Raw genomic sequence first — 17267 nt, forward strand, 5'->3', positions numbered from 1 at the left:
GGTCACATCTCATTGACTTTGTCTCCTTCACAGACTAACACCAGCGGGCCTCTCTGACTTTACAAAGGAAAACACTGTAATACCTGGGAAGCTGTTAGAAAAGGAAGGTAGGTTTCATTCATGTGTCAGTGTGGCTATAATGTTTAACTGTTATAGGTCAACACTTCAAATGATCTAAATGCTGAAAGTTGAATCAAAAATGAATCTGAATGAGGCTTTTTGTGTGTGTGAGGCAGTCTGGTGTGTCAGCAGCAAGCCTGAACCCAGCACTGGGGGCTCCATTATAAAAACAAACCAGCACAGACTAATGCACCTGAATACCTACATTCATACCATTCATCTGAAAATAAAATGATTAGTTTCCACAATACAGTTGTCTTTCTTAGACCTTGGCCTCCAATGCATTTCTGTATCTACAATAGATTTGGAGCTTTAAGGCTGTAAACCTTTTTTTTTTTTAAATAACTGCCTAGATCAAGGCTTGGTCGTGTCCTCCTGAGCCTGAGGAGCTACATCAGAGATTAAAGTTACATCCCAGCACTGATGGTGTTTTCTCAGAGTTAAACAGCACTCCTCTCAGATGTGCTATGAGGGAGGGAACATATGTATACTCTCAAAGTTCAGCAGCACCAGAGGCAGAGGCTGAAACCTTCTGGATGGTCAAAGGCAGCGGTGGGGAATTAAGGCAGCTGTCCACTCTTCATCAGTTAAATCCTCTCCATCATCGTCTTACTCATCTGTGGCTCATTGTCACTTTTAAGCAGAAACATTAGTAAGAAACCAGCCCTTGCTCTATTTCGGCGGGATGACAACAAGCGGGGGACCTCTCCTTGGCCTCCACATCAGAACCTGGGCGTCGTTGGCGTTTGGCTTCCCCATGGCGTTTGGAGGGACGGGCTCCATGCGGTTCAGAACTCGTGGCTGCTCCTGGTACAACCGACCCACCAGCCTTGCTCTGGAGCCAAGAGGCTGGGATGGATCCACCACAATGTCCACCCTCATCCTCCACTTGATGGTGTGCAGCAGGATCTTCTCCTTAGACGTGGTGTTTAATGCCACCAGCCAGGTGGTGAAACTCTGGTCCCTCTTGATGTTGGTCAATAAGGGTGTGTTGGACTCACTGACCGGTACCGCCCAGGTGACGCTCGGGTAAAAGTTATCGTTCATGCTGACGGTGAAGCGCGACGGCTTAGAGGTGGGGCCAACTATGGTGACGGTCTCTGTTGTGTTTCCATACCAGGGGTAGCTGATGCCATCCGAGTCGCTAATGGCCCTAACCAGACCTTCTCTCAGCTGAGGCAGCTCCCAGCTTGACCTGCAGGGAGACAGAAATACAGCCTCTTCTGAGTAAACCAGGAAAACATTAAATTTATAGAAAACAAAGGGCTTCTCTTCTGCACAAAACCATCCGTGTTTAACCTGAGTTCAAACTTTCGGGTAATTGTTGTAAAAAAGGAAGGCTGTAAATTAGAAACAAATAGATAACTAATCAAAGAACTGAAATGTTCGGTTTGTGTGATTTTATTGTAGAAATGCCTTCCAGATATTGTTAAAACATCAACTTAAACCAGTCTTTCATTAGCTTTATATTTAAAAACTGTACATTTCTATATTGCAATGAGAAACAGAAAAGACTGATGTTTTACAATTCATTGGTAAAAAGCTAATAACAAAGCACATGTTAGAGCTATATTTACGTTCATCAAGTTTTATCTTACCTAAAGTTTTATTCAGTGAACATTGAGTAAATGCTCTCTATGGCTATTTTTCTAGTTTATCATAAGAAATTCCAAACTGAAGATTTTATAAATAGCTTTCTCAGACCTTTGACAGCAAAGAAGTTACAACACTCAGTGTGTTTATATAATAATAAAGAATTGTGTCTGGTCTTGTTTCAATGTTGTGAAAAAGTGAAGTTTTTGATTAAAAAATATGTATATTATTTTTTTTTTTTTAATGAAAACAACTGCTTACTTGCCAATCTGGTCAAAACTTTTTTTTTCTGTACACAAATAAATTTAAAGAGGAGGGTTCAAAGTTAAAAGCTGTTTGTATTCTTTTAAATTTTCTGTACTATATTTAAAGTTTAAAAAGAAAAAAGATAAACTACAAGCTTTAGGTAGACTTTAAACAAGCCTGACTAAGATAAAAAAAAATGTCTTTTACTTTCTAAAGTAATGTAAAGCATAAAACTATAGCACTGATCACATTTCCGCCTCTGTCGCACATTTAATATCGCACAGCTCCTCTTAAAGCAGGGGTGTCAAACTGGTTCCAGAAAGGGCCGTGTGGCTGCAGGTTTTCTTTCCAACCAAGCAATGGCACACCAGACTCCACTCATCTCATCAAGTGAGTCCAATCTGAACATGATAACTTGATGAGATGAGTGGGGTCTGGTGTGCCATTGCTTGGTTGGAAAGAAAACCTGCAGCCACACGGCCCTTTCTGGAACCAGTTTGACACCCCTGCTTAAAGGTTTTAAATGTTTTCTTTGGATTTTTGTGCTCCTTTTACTTCTCTTGAAAATGAAAAAGGATGAATTCAGAATATTTTCTGCCCCCCCCCCCCCCTCACCGTTTAATCCATAACATTAGTACAAAAGAAAGACATTTATGATTCGCCTCAGTGTAATATGTATTAGTCTTAAGAAATGTCTTGGAAATTTCTAAACATTACACTAAATCTAACTTAGATAGATGAAATAAAAATAAATGAAACAAAAATCCTCCCCAGCAGGAGAGCATTCAGTCTCCTGTTATATTATTTAATGTTCAAACACCCAGTGGGGGTTAAGCTTTGTACCAACTTTATCACATGCGCTTTCTTCTCTATAACTCATCCCAATGGAATCTCATTCTGATGTCGGTCTGATGAATCTTTTCTGTATTGATTTTTCCAGATGTTTTCAACCAATATCTTGTTGACTCATGTCCAGTGTTCTGTCAGATGTAGCCAGATTTGTGAATAAAATGTCCTGAGAATTCAAAGATTTGATAACACGCCTTGGAAAAAAAAAAAACAGGCCCACAGCATGACAGATCCCCCACTGTATTTAACTGTGAGCTCATTGTTTATCCTAAAGCACACCTACTTGCAGCACAGCTCTGTCCCAAGCCTGCACCCACTAAAATTGACCAAAAAACATGTAAAAGTATCCATGCTGTAAAAAAAAGCAGACTTTTGTGGAATGATTTCCAAACACCGCTTAAGATGTAGCTTGTTGATGCATTTTCGAGACTCTGTGACCTTTAGATGTCCACCTTTGCTGCAGTTTATTGACAGTGACCTTTGACAAATTTTAATTTTTAAAACTTTAACCCTGTTCACTTTGAATAGTGACAAAGCAAATAGACAATATATCCTAGGAGTGGCTGAAGGTGCTGGATGATTTTGCATTAAATGAGCATATAATGAATGAATGTTTCACCTGCATGTATTGTAAAGAGATTGGAAAAGGGGTCAATAATTGTGAAACCCTAGAAATGCATTTCTCTCCTCAGTCTATTAGATCAATATTTAGCCAATGTTGTGTAATATGAGTTTTAATTCACTTTACACGTCTTTACCAAAGGTGGCAATAAGTGAAACCTATCACTGCATGATCACCTCTCTGCTTTCAGTTTGGTCATCTGATGTTGCTGTTCTGATCAAGAAGCCCTCTCCTCTCCCCGGTTTGTACAGTACACCCACCTTGGACCTGAACCCAGCAGGATTAAACACCCCCTCACATATGCCTTCCCTGATAACGCGTATTTGTGCGTGTTGTGGGCGACGGCATGTCCCCGTGGGCACAGTTTGAGTAGCAGAGAGCGAGCAGCAAATGTTGTTTTATCTAATAGCAGCTTTTCTATTTACGTGCCAGAGTCACAGGAACAAAATCTGTCGGTGGGCGTCTGAATGAAGAAGGCTGACAAGCACAGTGAATCTACTGTGCGCACAAATGCTCCAACTCTCCAAACCGCACCGGCATCAGCATGCTGGTGGAGCTTCCCCTAAAATAAATGACTCTGCTTGCGTGTGATGGGGACTGTTGTGTCAGGGCTGGTAACTCACATGCCGATGTCTCCGTAGGTGTTGTAAAACTCCATCTGAGTGCACGCCTGGATCCAGCCTACTACCCAAGTCTCGTTGCGCGGAATAGGAGGCATGACAATCCGCGCAGCGGCTTTAAAGTAGGGCGTCTTATATCGCAGCACAATGGGGGAGTTTTCTTCAATGACTGTCGGACAGTGGTCTATTGTGGCTGACAGGTCGTGCACCAAGATGTTCTCTCGTTTGATTCGCGACTTGTTGCAGGCAATGCTCTGAATGCAGCCCATGACTGTGCAGGAGAAGGAGAACCTCACAGGCCCGGGGAAGCGCGCAGCTTGCTGGGACTCGACCAGTACCAACACTATGAGGCCGTACATCAGATGAGACTGGGAGGCAGAGGTGTGTGTCACCACGCTGGAGGTATTAGAATAATGATTACATTGACTTTCTGACTCCTGGAGGCTCCAAATCAGAAGGGTTGAACACTTTTAGAGAATAACTCTTAGTCTCTGTACCCTTTCCTTGAGGATTTGCTTCATCAACCCCAGTCCGCAACATTTGATCCTGGTCCTCCTGCCCGGAGCTGTCATGTCATAAGAGGGCTTTGGGGAGCGACTGGAAGCTGGGCGCCGGCTGAGAGACCCGGTGATCGAGCGGCAGCAGCTGTGTTGGCGACTGCGGCTTCGGGCATGAGAAGATGAAGCAGCTGGACAGAACCCGAGCGATGGTGTCAGTGGATTCCGTCATGCCTTTCGACCCGAAGCAAAGCAGACCAGGCGAAATGAACGTTATCTGTGAAGCACCCGAACATCCGCGATACAAGATGATAAAAACGAATCTGCTTCCTGTGTAAAGGCTTCCTATGGATGGATAAAAAGATGTCATGCAGAGTAAAAACGGAAGGAACCCGGTGTGATGGTGCTGAGCAGCTTCCCCTGCATCCTGGACCGATGGAAGGGCTGAGAGGCGCTGTTCACCCTGCGTGGTGCTGAACCTGCTGCCTGGACCAATGAACTGCAGGGGAAGACTCGAGGCGTAGGAGTCTACACTGTAGTAGACCTGCGACCTGGTTCCTCCATATTGGAATAATGCTTTCTAATCCTGCAATAATAAAACTCAAGCCCCCAGTGGATGAGGCGAAGACTACACCAATCTAGGCGGTGCCCTGTGGGTTCCATATGGGGTGCTGTGATTCAGTGCTGTGTGGCTGAATCAATCCTGCTCAAAACTTCATGTAAATAAAACAGTTTCAATGTACTTTTCTAAATCCAACAATGCAAATCATGTCAAAGATATTTATGTGACAGGGGAAGAAATAAAACTTGTGTCAGAGTTCAAATACCTAGGCATCCTAATAGACTCTAAACTGACTTTTAAAATCCCAGATCAAAAAGGGGAGCAATAGAGTCAAATTCAATATTACAAATTTCCGTTTCATAAGATCAAACTTGTCACTCCACGCAGCTAAATTGCTCATGTACAGTATGGTTCGGTACCAGATCACCTACTGTCTTACAACATGGTCACAGGCAAATAAAACAACACTAAAACCTTTAGAATCTCTTTACAGACAATAAACATATCACCATTGTGCCATTTTACTAAAACACAAGCTTTTTAGCTGGGAAAATGTCATCAAATATGCAAACCTCTGTCTGTTTTACAAAATAATTCATGGTCTTTCATCTTCTCCAGTCAGTCTGTTTGTAAAGAGCAGAGACTCTTGGACAGTAACATGAGGGTCGGCTAGAGGAGACTGTGTTGTTCCTTTGCGTAAAAGTGCTTTTAGTCAAAGAGCCTTTGCAGTCACAGCATCGAATAGAGCTATGTCCCTCAGAACATCAGAGAACTTACAACTTACACTCTTTTCAAAAAGCATCTCAAAAACTGGCTCATAACACATCAGTCATGTCAGCATTAGTTGAATGTCTATCATTAACAAGCCATGCTGCCACTTGTGTCTCTGCTGTGTGTATGTATCTATGTATGTGTATTTGTACAAATGTATATGTATTCATGTATGTATGTGTATATATACATGTATATAGTTTAATTATTTTTATTTAAATGTTTTATTCTATTTCATTAGCCTAAAATATGTACTCCAGCAAACATGTATTCTGTATACCAGTTTTGAAGAGTTATAGCTGTTTTTTTATTTCTTTTTATGTTTGTCTTTTTTTATTGTAAAATGCTTACCATTTAAATTTTTTTTTTTTTTTTTTTTTTAGTTAGACAATTTTAAGATCTGTCCAGGGACAACAGATGAAAAATTGCCTTTTGGCTAATTCTGGTGCATTTGCAGGAATGCTTATTAATGTACACTGTCCCTGTCAAATAAATAAATCAGTTACTTTAAAGTTAAGCAGTCACAAATTAGGAGCAATATTTATGGTTATTTAGGCATGTTTAAAGAGAAAAATACATTTTTTTTTTTTTGTCCAAGTCATTTTTTTACAGTGTCATTCATTCATTTATAAAAATATTTCTTTGTTAAATAAACATTCAGTTTGGAGCTAAATATTTAGTCTGCAAATTAAATATTTAGTTTGTTAAATAAATATGAATTTTGGAGCAAAATATTTAGTTTGCAAATGAAATATTTTGGTTTTTTTTAAATAAACATTTAGTTTGCAAATTAAATACTTAGTTTGTTAAATAAATATTTAAATATTGAATTTGAAATAAATATTTAAAAAAGAATCCACTAATATCTGGCTAAAATTGCACCCTGTTAGTCTTTCCTGTAATCATTTTTCGTGTATCATGATTCTACCACCACTATGCATGGCCCTAGTGAAACTATAGGAAACTATACCAACGTTGAGCATGTTCTAATAAAACAATAATAATAAAGAAAGTCTTTTATGTGTTAAACCTATAAGATTCCTTTCTTTCCATTTTGGTAACGTGGCTCTGTCTCATCTGCCTCTCATCTGCCTCCAAAATCCCATTGTTGACAGAACAGCATGGTCTTAAGATGTTACACTGCAAATCCTTAACATTAAAATAAGAAATACTTGAACATTTTATCAACTGTTGAAGACACTAACTTTCATGCCAGCTAAATGCTTGGCTGTTTTTGTGGGGGAAAAAAAAAGAAATCAAGAGGATATGTGAAAATAAGTCGAATTTCTTTGAGCTTAAATGTTTCGTCACAGGTTTCAGGCATTGGTAAAGACTCCATGCAGCACTGCTGTAAAGCAGTTCTCATTTTCAGTTTTTAAAGTAGGCCATCATGTTTACATTTATAAAGGAACATGCTGATATGCTATTTTCTTTCTTCTTAAAGCTTGATATTAATTTTCCTGACTTTCTGTAGATGGATAAGTAGAACAGGTTTTCCCCATATCTTCATTTGAAGTGGAATGTGTGTTACTTCTAATGCATTTACATATAGAAAGAGTTTGGGGTTTTACTCACTTTTGAAAACAACTGCTATCATTTTTAGCACACCTTCAAATCTAGCATCACAGTGTGCAGTGTCACTGGGGTTCCAGCAGTTTCCAGTTCATTGCAGCCATGAGCTGCTGTGATTTGTTTCTTCCTGTCAGGGGGACTCATTGGGTCTTCAATGCCTTTGCAAACCTTTATATTAAAAGCCAATTCTTTGAACTGATGATTTGCAGTTCTACAGCAATGGCACAACTTAGACTTTTCAAGCAATGCATATATATATATTTTTCTTCCTATATCTTTTCTTGGTTTGTGGGGTATGCCGCAGTACCTTTGTTTTGTAAGTGTTTGGTGCATCCCGTATATTAAACCTGCAGCCATTTTGGAATTGTACACCATGTATATTTTTTTATTAGGCTCATCTTTTTTCCATCATGATTCACAATACATATACATTTCCCCCTAAAATTGTATTATGTCATTTTTTATTAAGAAAAAAAAATGCTTCTGTTTTTGTTACAAATTATGTTTCACTTCCATTTAAAAGTATAAAGAGAAATAGTATTTTAAGATTTTTAAATTATGTAACATACTTTAAACAACACTGGGATCTGATTAAACTTAATAATAATAATGAGGGGGAAATAGCTCCATGCTTTTATTTTGAAGGTCAATTGTTTACATCCGTCTCTATAAAAACTTCCGGGTCACTCAGAACACATCGTGCTGATTCACAAAAAAGAAGATAAAATAAACTTGCTGCGTTTGTACGTGTAGACATGTTATTATTATTAAAAAGCTAGATCAGGTTGACGGTGTCTTACTATAGAACGACATGGTAAGAGGCTTACAAATTCGTTAACCATTTAAAGCTAGCTAAGCTAATATTAAGCTAATACTCTTCTACCTTTGGTTAGCCCCTAATTTGAACAATATAGAAACTTTTGAAAAATATTTTTAGATCTGTTTTAAGCCATTCATTTTTCAACTATTTTTGCCGTTGCTTTCTATGTTGGTTGTTAATCGATATCTTTTCCGCACCAGAACACCTGCTTTGTTGTATTTTGTTGTTAACTTTGTGTATCCATCAGGTACCAGCAGACTTAAAGGCTCTGATCCAGAGGTTTTACCAGCTTCAGTCAGAGCGGGTAGAAACTTATCGACTCTTTGAAGAGTGAGTTTGAACTTTAAATTAATGCTTTGACTGCATAAACACACAAACACAGATACTGATCTTCCAAGATTCAGAGTAAGGAGCAATAATCAATAATTATCTGGTTAAGAATCTACTTGGAAACAAGTGCTGCAGACCATCTGCATTGAATTAGATGGATATTTGTGAGTGACATATGGAACACATGGAAAAAAATTATCCAGCAATTCACTTTAATACAAAATAACAAACTTTGCTGAATAAAATAAGTATCTTAAACATAAGCCTGTCCTGCTTAACTTCAAACTGTAAAAATGAATATAAAACAATAAATAGATGGTGCACATTTTTGGTGCAGCAGCAAACTTGTGAAAACTTGTAAATATATTTGTGCCTTTAATGTAATGACTGTAGGCTATAGTTGTAAAATAGAAAAAAAACAACCATTAGCTTAATGCCACATTATATGGCGATAGCCTACTTTTTCCAATTGTATTTCCTCTTAGCTCCTGCAAACTGACAATAAGCTGAACTTAAATTAATTCAGTGGAAAAGATGTTCCGCACCTTAGTCCATTTTTTCTTAATTAAAAGAAAACCCCACAAAACCAATGAAAGATGGGATGCTCAGGATAAAGGACGCAGCATCTTGTATGTTGGGAAGGTTGGCTGCCTGAAGAACCTCCATCCACCTCTCTTGATTCATTTTCCTGAGTGAGGTGCTCCAGAAGACTGTTTGCAGTTACACATTCTTTACCACATAAAATACTCAGTTCATCCCCCATACTGCTCTGTTGTCTCCTGCTATCTTCCCCGTGAGCAACACTTGGCTCAACCAATGGGATGAGGGCATTCTGGATAGTTGCATATATGTTGTCAGCTCATTGGTCACAAAGCAGGACAGAGCATTTTCCATTAGCTTTTTACTGACAATTTTTTTACTCTTGCAATAATAAGAGAAAAAGTGTGTTCCTTTTCCACTGAAAACGGGACAGGTACTTCTATTTCTAATTACAGAACAATTCAGTTTTTTCAAGGGACTGTTGCCAACCCTAATGGTATCAGACCATAGATGTTAATACGGATTAATGACTGAGGACCAGAGGTCTGATTCATGAGGTTAGCATAAATTAGGACAGAAACTTGGATATATCACTTTCAATGCAAAGGTTGGGATCTATTAAAAGGAAACTTGGTATCCCTCACACCAACTCTACCAGGCCTATACACATTTAGGAAGAAATGGAACAATCGAACGCTCAACATCACTGTTATGTCATCATAGGCGTCCAACGCAGCACTGTAATCCGTGCTTGGACTGGTGAACCACAACTATACATGAGGACCATTGAAATGAATTAAAAAGGCCTATTAGAAACTCAAATCCCTAATCAGAGCACACACAATATTTAAATTAGTGCTGTCAAAATTATTGCGTTATTATCACGTTAACGCAAGGCCATTTTAATGGCGATAATTTTTTTAACGTGAGATTAACGCTATGTGGTTTTATGGTACAATTTTTCAAGTACATCCCGCTGCAGCCTGCGGGAAGGTGGGGCTATTTTCCCGCAGTCTATGCATTTTCCATAGGCTTCGAGAGCGGAGCTCCTCAAGGAAAAAAGACGCACACACTGGGTGGCACTAGTGCCTTTTCTTTAAGCCCCACCACCAACAAACAAGTTGAGTGTCTTGTAACTAGTAGCAACCTGAAATACGCTGAGAAAACAGATTACTGAGGTGAAATGGAATCTGCTACGGCACTCTTGCTGTCTGTGTACGCCACAGGTCGGTATCGTGTGTGTGTGTGTGTGTGTGTGTGTGTGGGTGGGTGTGTGTGTGTTCTCATTTTTGTTAAGAGGCTGAAAAGTAACTTTCTAGAGCATAGACTACCTCCATCTAGTGATGTCGGTCTATTGATTTTGATGTATTGATTGAAAATTGTTCATTATTATCTTGGTTAATTAACATCTAATGTTAACTGTACTACATTTTATAGCAGTAGGGTAAAATGCTTGTCTTTGTTCAACAGACTGTATTAACTGTAAAGACTGTCTTTTACATCAGCCTGTTTTCAGGGCCTTTTTTGGCTACATATTTGTTATTTTTTGCTACATGCCTCCCTATCTTCTTGCCATATGTTTCTATGGCATAAATCAGTGTCTGTGACCTGTCCTCATTTAAAAAAAGAACATTGGCACAAACCTAGCCTGTATGTATTTTTTGTATGTCATCGAGAGTATTTAAATGATTTTCAATCAGAAAAAAAATGTGATTAAAATGCGATTAATCGCAAGTTAACTTAGGCATTGATGCGATTAATCGCGATTAAAAAATTTTAATCGATTGACAGCACTAATTTAAATGTTTTTTTTCACCAAGGTATCCTGACCAATGATACTGTTTATCTGCTGATCAGACTCCCTATAGCATTGCTCTTGGATTTATGTGCTGAAGGGGGTTCAGTATTGATGCACGCCACCCATCTTCATCAGGGGTCAGTGTGCATATACTCCAGTATAGCTACAGAAAAACTAAATGGTAGCAGGGTGCATGGCACAAAAGGGTTAGAAATAAATATGGATAGTTAGCATTTCATGGTATACATAGGATTTGATATACATTTAGCTGACCTTATTTCCTTCACAGCTCTTAAACATTAATCAACATTTATTAACTATCTGGCTGAAGCAAATTTAAGGAACAAAATAGTTAGTTGGTTTTTTTAATTAATTACGATGTAATCTTTGATAAATGAAACCCCAGATTCATTGTAAAAACATGGATGGGATGCAGTCTAGGCGACATTTGGAAGAAAGAGTAAAAAGGTAAAATTTCCTTTGAATCTTTGAAGATGGGCTTATTTGCAGCCTTTCTTAACTTCCATGAAATCATTTTTTGTCTTCAAGAAGGTTATTTTAATCTAAACTAAAACTACATAACTCTATATTTTCTTGTCAAATTGAACTTGAAGACAGTTAGCAGAGGCACACAGTTTGATTTGTATTGATTTAGCTTTTCTTTTTTTCTTTGGTGGCTGCTATACTGTTCAGAGGACACGAAGCCTACTTGAGGACTGGGCCCCAATATGACTTTGAGCACTATAAGCAGTTGGTGCATGAGATAACGCAAGCCTTCAGCGGCATTTCTAAGGAAGTTCTGGAGATCAAGGGGAGGCTTCATGGAGAGTTTGACCGAGCCGACCTTTCTGAGCACATCAACAAACTACAGAGCAAAGAGAAGCAGAAGCTGGAACTGGTGGGTAATCATCACAGTTTTACACATAAAAACAGACACATCCACACATTGCCTAAACTCTTACCTGTGCAGATGATGTCTTGCAATGTTACTTTTTGTGATTTTGCCTTAGTAATTAGTAATGCCTTAGTAAAACAAGCAGAACATGGCCTTTTCATTAAAGGACTGGTTACTCTGTAGATAATGATGATACCAGCTTTATCTGCAATCTTCTTAAGGTTGCTGTCTTTTCTGCTGGGTTCTTTCAACTGCTTCTCACAAAAACTCAATCACCTTCCTGAAAGGTTTGAGGTTTTGACATGGCTACAAGGTCTGGGCTTGTGTAAAGCTAGTGGACCAGTTATTTCTCTCACTCATTATTCTGGCATTTACCAAATAACCATCATTTGTATTATTGTAACTGACCTACAACTGTAAAGGTTTAATCTGGTTTAATGTCAGAAAGTTAAATAAGCTCTCTGAAGATTTGAGTACAGTCAGCAGAACAAAAACTAGTATTTATACCATTATTTCCTGCTTCTTGTTTTGTTTTTATCTTCCCAACATTCCCATTTTCTGCATCTTCTCTGGAGAAGGGATGATAGAATTACTTTGCTAATCCTTTGCGGGAAATTCTTTTCTTGCAGTGCAACAATTTACAGCAGAGAAAAAAATAAGATTGTAAGTAAAATAGAGCAAAATAAAATATAAGATGGAGTAAAATAAGTAAATAAAATTACACCCTTCACATATAGTGTTAAATTAGATATAAGAATAAAATAAGTATCAAAGTATATGCAATCAGCAGTATTTACAATTTACAATGCTGCTCATTACCTACATCACAATTATTGCACATGACTGTGTTACTGCACATAGTGAAGTAATGATATAAATAATTAAGAATTGAAATGAAATGACTGTCAGAGAGATGAGTTCTGATATATATTTCCTGCTGTGAAATTTCCATTATCTCCTGACTTTTTACCTGCTGTTTCTTCTGGACAGACGGCCAAGCTGCAGCTGGCCAAGCAGCAGGCCCAGGATCACCCAGAAGATGAAGGCTATCGAGAAAGAGTTCAGGAGATCAGGCACGAGTAAGGAACATCATCCCTGCTGCATCATTGGTGCATTAGCTCATTGACCTCTTGTCTCAGTTATTTTGATCTGATAAAACACTTTTATTTTATTTTATAAAATAATTGTGTAGATAACTGTAGTTATAAAGAATGTCTTTGCTTCTATCATTGCACAGAATTATAAAGAACAAAGAGGTTCTGAGTGAGATCATGCAGGACTTTAAATACGATTCAGAAGATTGTGATTGACAGCTGACAGCCTGCACTATCAGCCGTCTCACATGACAAGGCCACGGATCTGCCTTCACCCCTGCGCTGCTTCCATCTCCAAGCTCTCGTCAGCTCTTATTGATCGGCCTGGGGCCCCACCCCGCTCACTGCTGCAGTCTGATTCCACCCAGGGGGCCTCTGCCTTTCCCTGTGTTAATATGTGAATTGGTTTGTTGGTTTTGCTGCATTAAGCTAAGAAGAATTTTTATAATCTGATGAAATGTTTGTAGAAACACCAAATGAAATAATTACAGAAGCTTGTCCAACGACTTAATTCATCTTTTTTTTGTTATTTTTAATAAAAAAGACTACAAAAGCAATGTTTAAACTTTTTGTGGCTGCAATATTACGGTAAAAAAGCTTAGCGTTTACTTAAATAGGCAGTTACAAAGTATGAGTGCTCACAATGTTTGAAACAGGGATTCTGGTTCCTACAGGGAGGCTAAATTACCGATGCTTAATGAATATGTGGATGTATGTTCTGAGGAGTTTCGATTAATGTTGATAATTTTTGTTCATCCTATTCCCTTTTATAGTGAACAGTATGTGATCTGATAATTATGTAAAACATTTCTACCTTAGGGTCAAAGGACCCTAAGGATCAGAATATCCTCTTATTGACATCGTTTTACATTATTTCTTTTCAAAAATAAAATAAAAGGCTCTAATGATCTTTTGTCACACTTTGTTTTTATACAGGTGCTGGTCATAAAATTAGAATATCATGAAAAAGTAGATTGATTTCAGTAATTCCATTTAAAAAGTGAAACTTGTATATTATATTCATACATTACATACAAACTCATATATTTCAGATGTTTATTTTGTTTAATTTTGATGATTACAAATCAAATATCAGAAAATTAGAATATTACTGAAGACCAATAAAAACAAAGGATTTATAGAAATGTTGGCCAACTGAAAAGTATGAACATGAAAAGTATGAGCATGTACAGCACTCAGTATTTAGTTGGGCCTCCTTTGGCCTGTATTACTGCAGCAATGCGGCGTGGCATGGAGTCGATCAGTCTGTGGCACTGCTCAGGTGTTATGATAGCCCAGGTTGCTCTAATAGTGGCTTTTAGCTCTTCTGAATTGTTGGGTCTGGTGTATTGCATCTTCTTCTTCACAATACCCCATAGATTTTCTATGGGGTTAAGGTCAGGAGAGTTTGCTGGCCAATTAAGAACAGGGATACCATGGTCCTTCAACCAGGTACTGGTAGCTTTGGCACTGTGTGCAGGTGCCAAGTCCTGTTGGAAAATGAAATCTGCATCTCCAAAAAGTTGGTCAGCTGCAGGAAGCATGAAGTGCTCTAAAACTTCCTGGTATGTGGCTGCGTTGACCCTGGACCTCAGAAAACACAATGGACCAACACCAGCAGATGACATGGCACCCCAAACCATCACTGACTGTGGAAACTTTACACTGGACTTCAAGCAACGTGGATGAAGTGCCTCTCTTCTTTTCCTCCAGACTCTGGGACCTTGATTTCCAAAGGAAATGCAAAATTTACTTTCATCAGAGAACATGACTTTGGACCACTCACCAGCAGTCCAGTCTTGTTTCTCTTTAGACGCTTCTGACGCTGTCTGTGGTTCAAGAGTGGCTTGACACAAGGAATGCGACAGCAGAAACCCATGTCTTTCATACGTCTGTGTGTGGTGGTTCTTGAAGCACTCACTCCAGCTGCAGTCCACTCTTTGTGAATCTCCCCCACATTTTTGAAGGGGTTTTGTTTCACAATCCTCTCCAGGGTGCGGTTATCTCTCTTGCTTGTACACTTTTTTCGACCACATCTTTTCCTTCCCTTCGCCTCTCTATTAATGTGCTTGGACACTGAGCTCTGTGAACAGCCAGCCTCTTTAGCGATGACCTTTTGTGTCTTGCCCTCCTTGTGCAAGGTGTCGATGGTCGTCTTTTGGACAACTGTCAAGTCAGCAGTCTTCCCCATGATTGTGTAGCCTATAGAACTAGACTGAAAGACCATTTAAAGGCTTTTGCAGGTGGTTTGAGTTAATTAGCTGATTAGAGTGTGGCACCAGGGGCCATCAATTTTGAACCTTTTCACAATATTCTAATTTTCTGATATGATGAATTTGAGATTTTCATTTGTTGTCATTTGTAATCATCAAAATTAAACAAAATAAACATCTGAAATATATGAGTTTGTATGTAATGTATGAATATAATATACAAGTTTCACTTTTTAAATGGAATTACTGAAATCAATCTACTTTTTCATGATATTCTAATTTTATGACCAGCACCTGTAGCTTGGAGAAAAAAAAGTTATTTCAACAAATGTGTAAGAAAAAGGAAACAAATCACCTTAAGACTTGAATGGTTTCTTAAGGAGAATGCAATCTCAACTAACCTGATGCAGAGTGAAGAAACAATTTTCCCTGTTTATAATCGTCTGTGGTGTCAGCTTTTTTTTAAAGGTTGAGAATTTTCAGAAAAAAAATCAGAAGAATCAAGATATACCTTCAGTAGAGCCTGTTTACCAATATAAAGTAGTTAAGAACACATAAAATAAGTTGCTCAAATAAAAGGAATTCAATTAACAAAGGAGATATTATTTTGCCTGGGTCAGTTTAGAGAAGCACTGGAAAGCCATGCCTAATACATCTGCAGTGAGCCGTTTCTCAGAGACATTACCAAGTGGAGTTAACGTGGAACTGATTATCTGACTGTTCCAGGTGGTAAAAAAAAAAAAAAAATATATATATATATATATATGTATATATATATATATATATATATATATATATATATATATATATATATATATATATATATATATATATATATATATATATATATATATATATATATAAACTATTAGCCTCACTTGTTTTAAGGTCATATTTAATTAACAGATGATGGGAAAAACACCAAAGAGAGCACATCTCCCTTTTTATGTTTTTTAAAGAAAAAACTTAATAAACCCTAAGACTCTTAGCAGAATATTTTACAAAAGTGTAATATATTTAACACTTATTGAGAGTAAGGACATCTTATACCTTACAAGGATTGAAGTGCAGGGTGCTAAGGAATTATCGGAACTGCTGGACAGTCAGTTCATATTTCTGCAACATCATGCTAGAACAGATCTTCCCATAACATGCTGCAATAACAAAACAGATTCTGAGAGAACCAAATTGGCTCTTAGTGAGTTCTTGCAACCTTTTCTTAATGCAGATGTTTTTGGGTTTGATAGCTTTTGGTATTAATAGCAAATAAACATGGTGCAAAGGCAGGAGTTTTCATGAGTTCTGCAATTAAATTTTTGTGAAATACAAAATGCCTTTTTCTCACCAACACAAGAGAGAAAATACATTTGTTTCTGAGGATTATCTTAGCCTTAAAAGCTGTTACGAATTTCTGAATTAGAACAACTATTAGAACGACTCTATCAGTATGTTGTTGGTGGTGTGATGGTGTGCGGTTGCTTGGCTGCCTTAGGATCAGGGAAAATAGACAATAACTGATGGAAGGTAAAAGTCCTGAAGAAGAATGTTTGCCCATCAGTTTGTGGCTTTAAGGTTAAGTATGCTTGGGTTACACAGGGCAGTGACCGAAATGAAATCAGTCAAAGTTATATCTAAATATATTTAAAAAAAAAGAAAACAAAAATCAAATGAACAATACACCTAAAAAATAGATCAGGCCAAAGTTCCTCCACATTAAAATAAAGAACTCATTACCAGTTAGAAAAGTCACACAATAAGTTATTCTTCATCAAAGGGCCAGTACTTTTTCACATATGGCCTGCCTGCTGCAGGCAGCTTTTCTCCATAAAGAATAATGAGGTCATAACTGTGTGAGATCATATTTCTCAGATATTAAAATGTGTTTAAGGATCTGACGGTGAACTATTAACTGAAAAAAAAAGAAAAAATGTGAAGGAGCAAATTACCTTTTCACAGTAATATATCTGATCATGATTATAATGGATCATCTTTTGTTCTACAGTGTAATTTAATTTATCACAGAAAAAACCTGATTCAGAAATAAGCAGTTACAGTCTAATTCCCTTAAAAGAAAAAAATAGGTTTGTTTACAATTATGTTCTCTTGGGGAGACCTCCTGATTGTA

At 37.8% G+C, this 17267-nt stretch overlaps 2 protein-coding genes across 3 annotated transcripts; one reads left to right on the forward strand and one right to left on the reverse strand.

Annotated features, from left to right (window-relative positions):
* Positions 1-423: 423 nt before the first annotated feature.
* On the reverse strand, positions 424-5158 carry fam78bb (family with sequence similarity 78 member Bb). Its single transcript, XM_038279055.1, has 2 exons — positions 4054-5158; positions 424-1315 (listed from the first exon to the last, which is right to left on the reverse strand). Exons 1-2 carry the CDS (start codon positions 4407-4409, stop codon positions 793-795), a joined length of 879 nt encoding a protein of 292 aa, XP_038134983.1. The 5' UTR covers positions 4410-5158; the 3' UTR covers positions 424-792.
* Positions 5159-8116: 2958 nt separating this feature from the next.
* rex1bd (required for excision 1-B domain containing) lies at positions 8117-13691 on the forward strand. 2 transcript variants are annotated; one of them, XM_038279057.1, is made up of 5 exons: positions 8117-8266; positions 8520-8602; positions 11634-11838; positions 12826-12944; positions 13073-13691. In XM_038279057.1, exons 1-4 carry the CDS (start codon positions 8264-8266, stop codon positions 12916-12918), a joined length of 384 nt encoding a protein of 127 aa, XP_038134985.1. In that variant the 5' UTR covers positions 8117-8263; the 3' UTR covers positions 12919-12944; positions 13073-13691. The 2 variants fall into 2 exon arrangements, with proteins under 2 accessions (XP_038134985.1, XP_038134984.1); XM_038279056.1 differs by having other exon boundaries at positions 12826-12914.
* The last annotated feature ends 3576 nt before the right edge of the window (positions 13692-17267 follow it).

Source organism: Cyprinodon tularosa, unplaced genomic scaffold (genome assembly GCF_016077235.1).
Source record: "Cyprinodon tularosa strain WSP-4 unplaced genomic scaffold, ASM1607723v1 ctg147, whole genome shotgun sequence".
Taxonomy (NCBI): domain Eukaryota; kingdom Metazoa; phylum Chordata; class Actinopteri; order Cyprinodontiformes; family Cyprinodontidae; genus Cyprinodon; species Cyprinodon tularosa.

What these genes read in the sequence shown, in the direction of transcription:
- fam78bb (XM_038279055.1), bottom strand. Translation starts at nt 4,409, where the DNA reads ATGTACGGCCTCATAGTGTTGGTACTGGTCGAGTCCCAGCAAGCTGCG. An exon ending in ACCTACGGAGACATCGGCAT is followed by an intron (nt 1,316 to 4,053) that starts GTGAGTTACCAG and finishes GTCTCCCTGCAG; the next exon opens with GTCAAGCTGGGAGCTGCCTC.
- rex1bd (XM_038279056.1), top strand. An exon ending in ACTTATCGACTCTTTGAAGA is followed by an intron (nt 8,603 to 11,633) that starts GTGAGTTTGAAC and finishes TATACTGTTCAG; the next exon opens with AGGACACGAAGCCTACTTGA. An exon ending in GTTCAGGAGATCAGGCACGA is followed by an intron (nt 12,915 to 13,072) that starts GTAAGGAACATC and finishes ATCATTGCACAG; the next exon opens with AATTATAAAGAACAAAGAGG.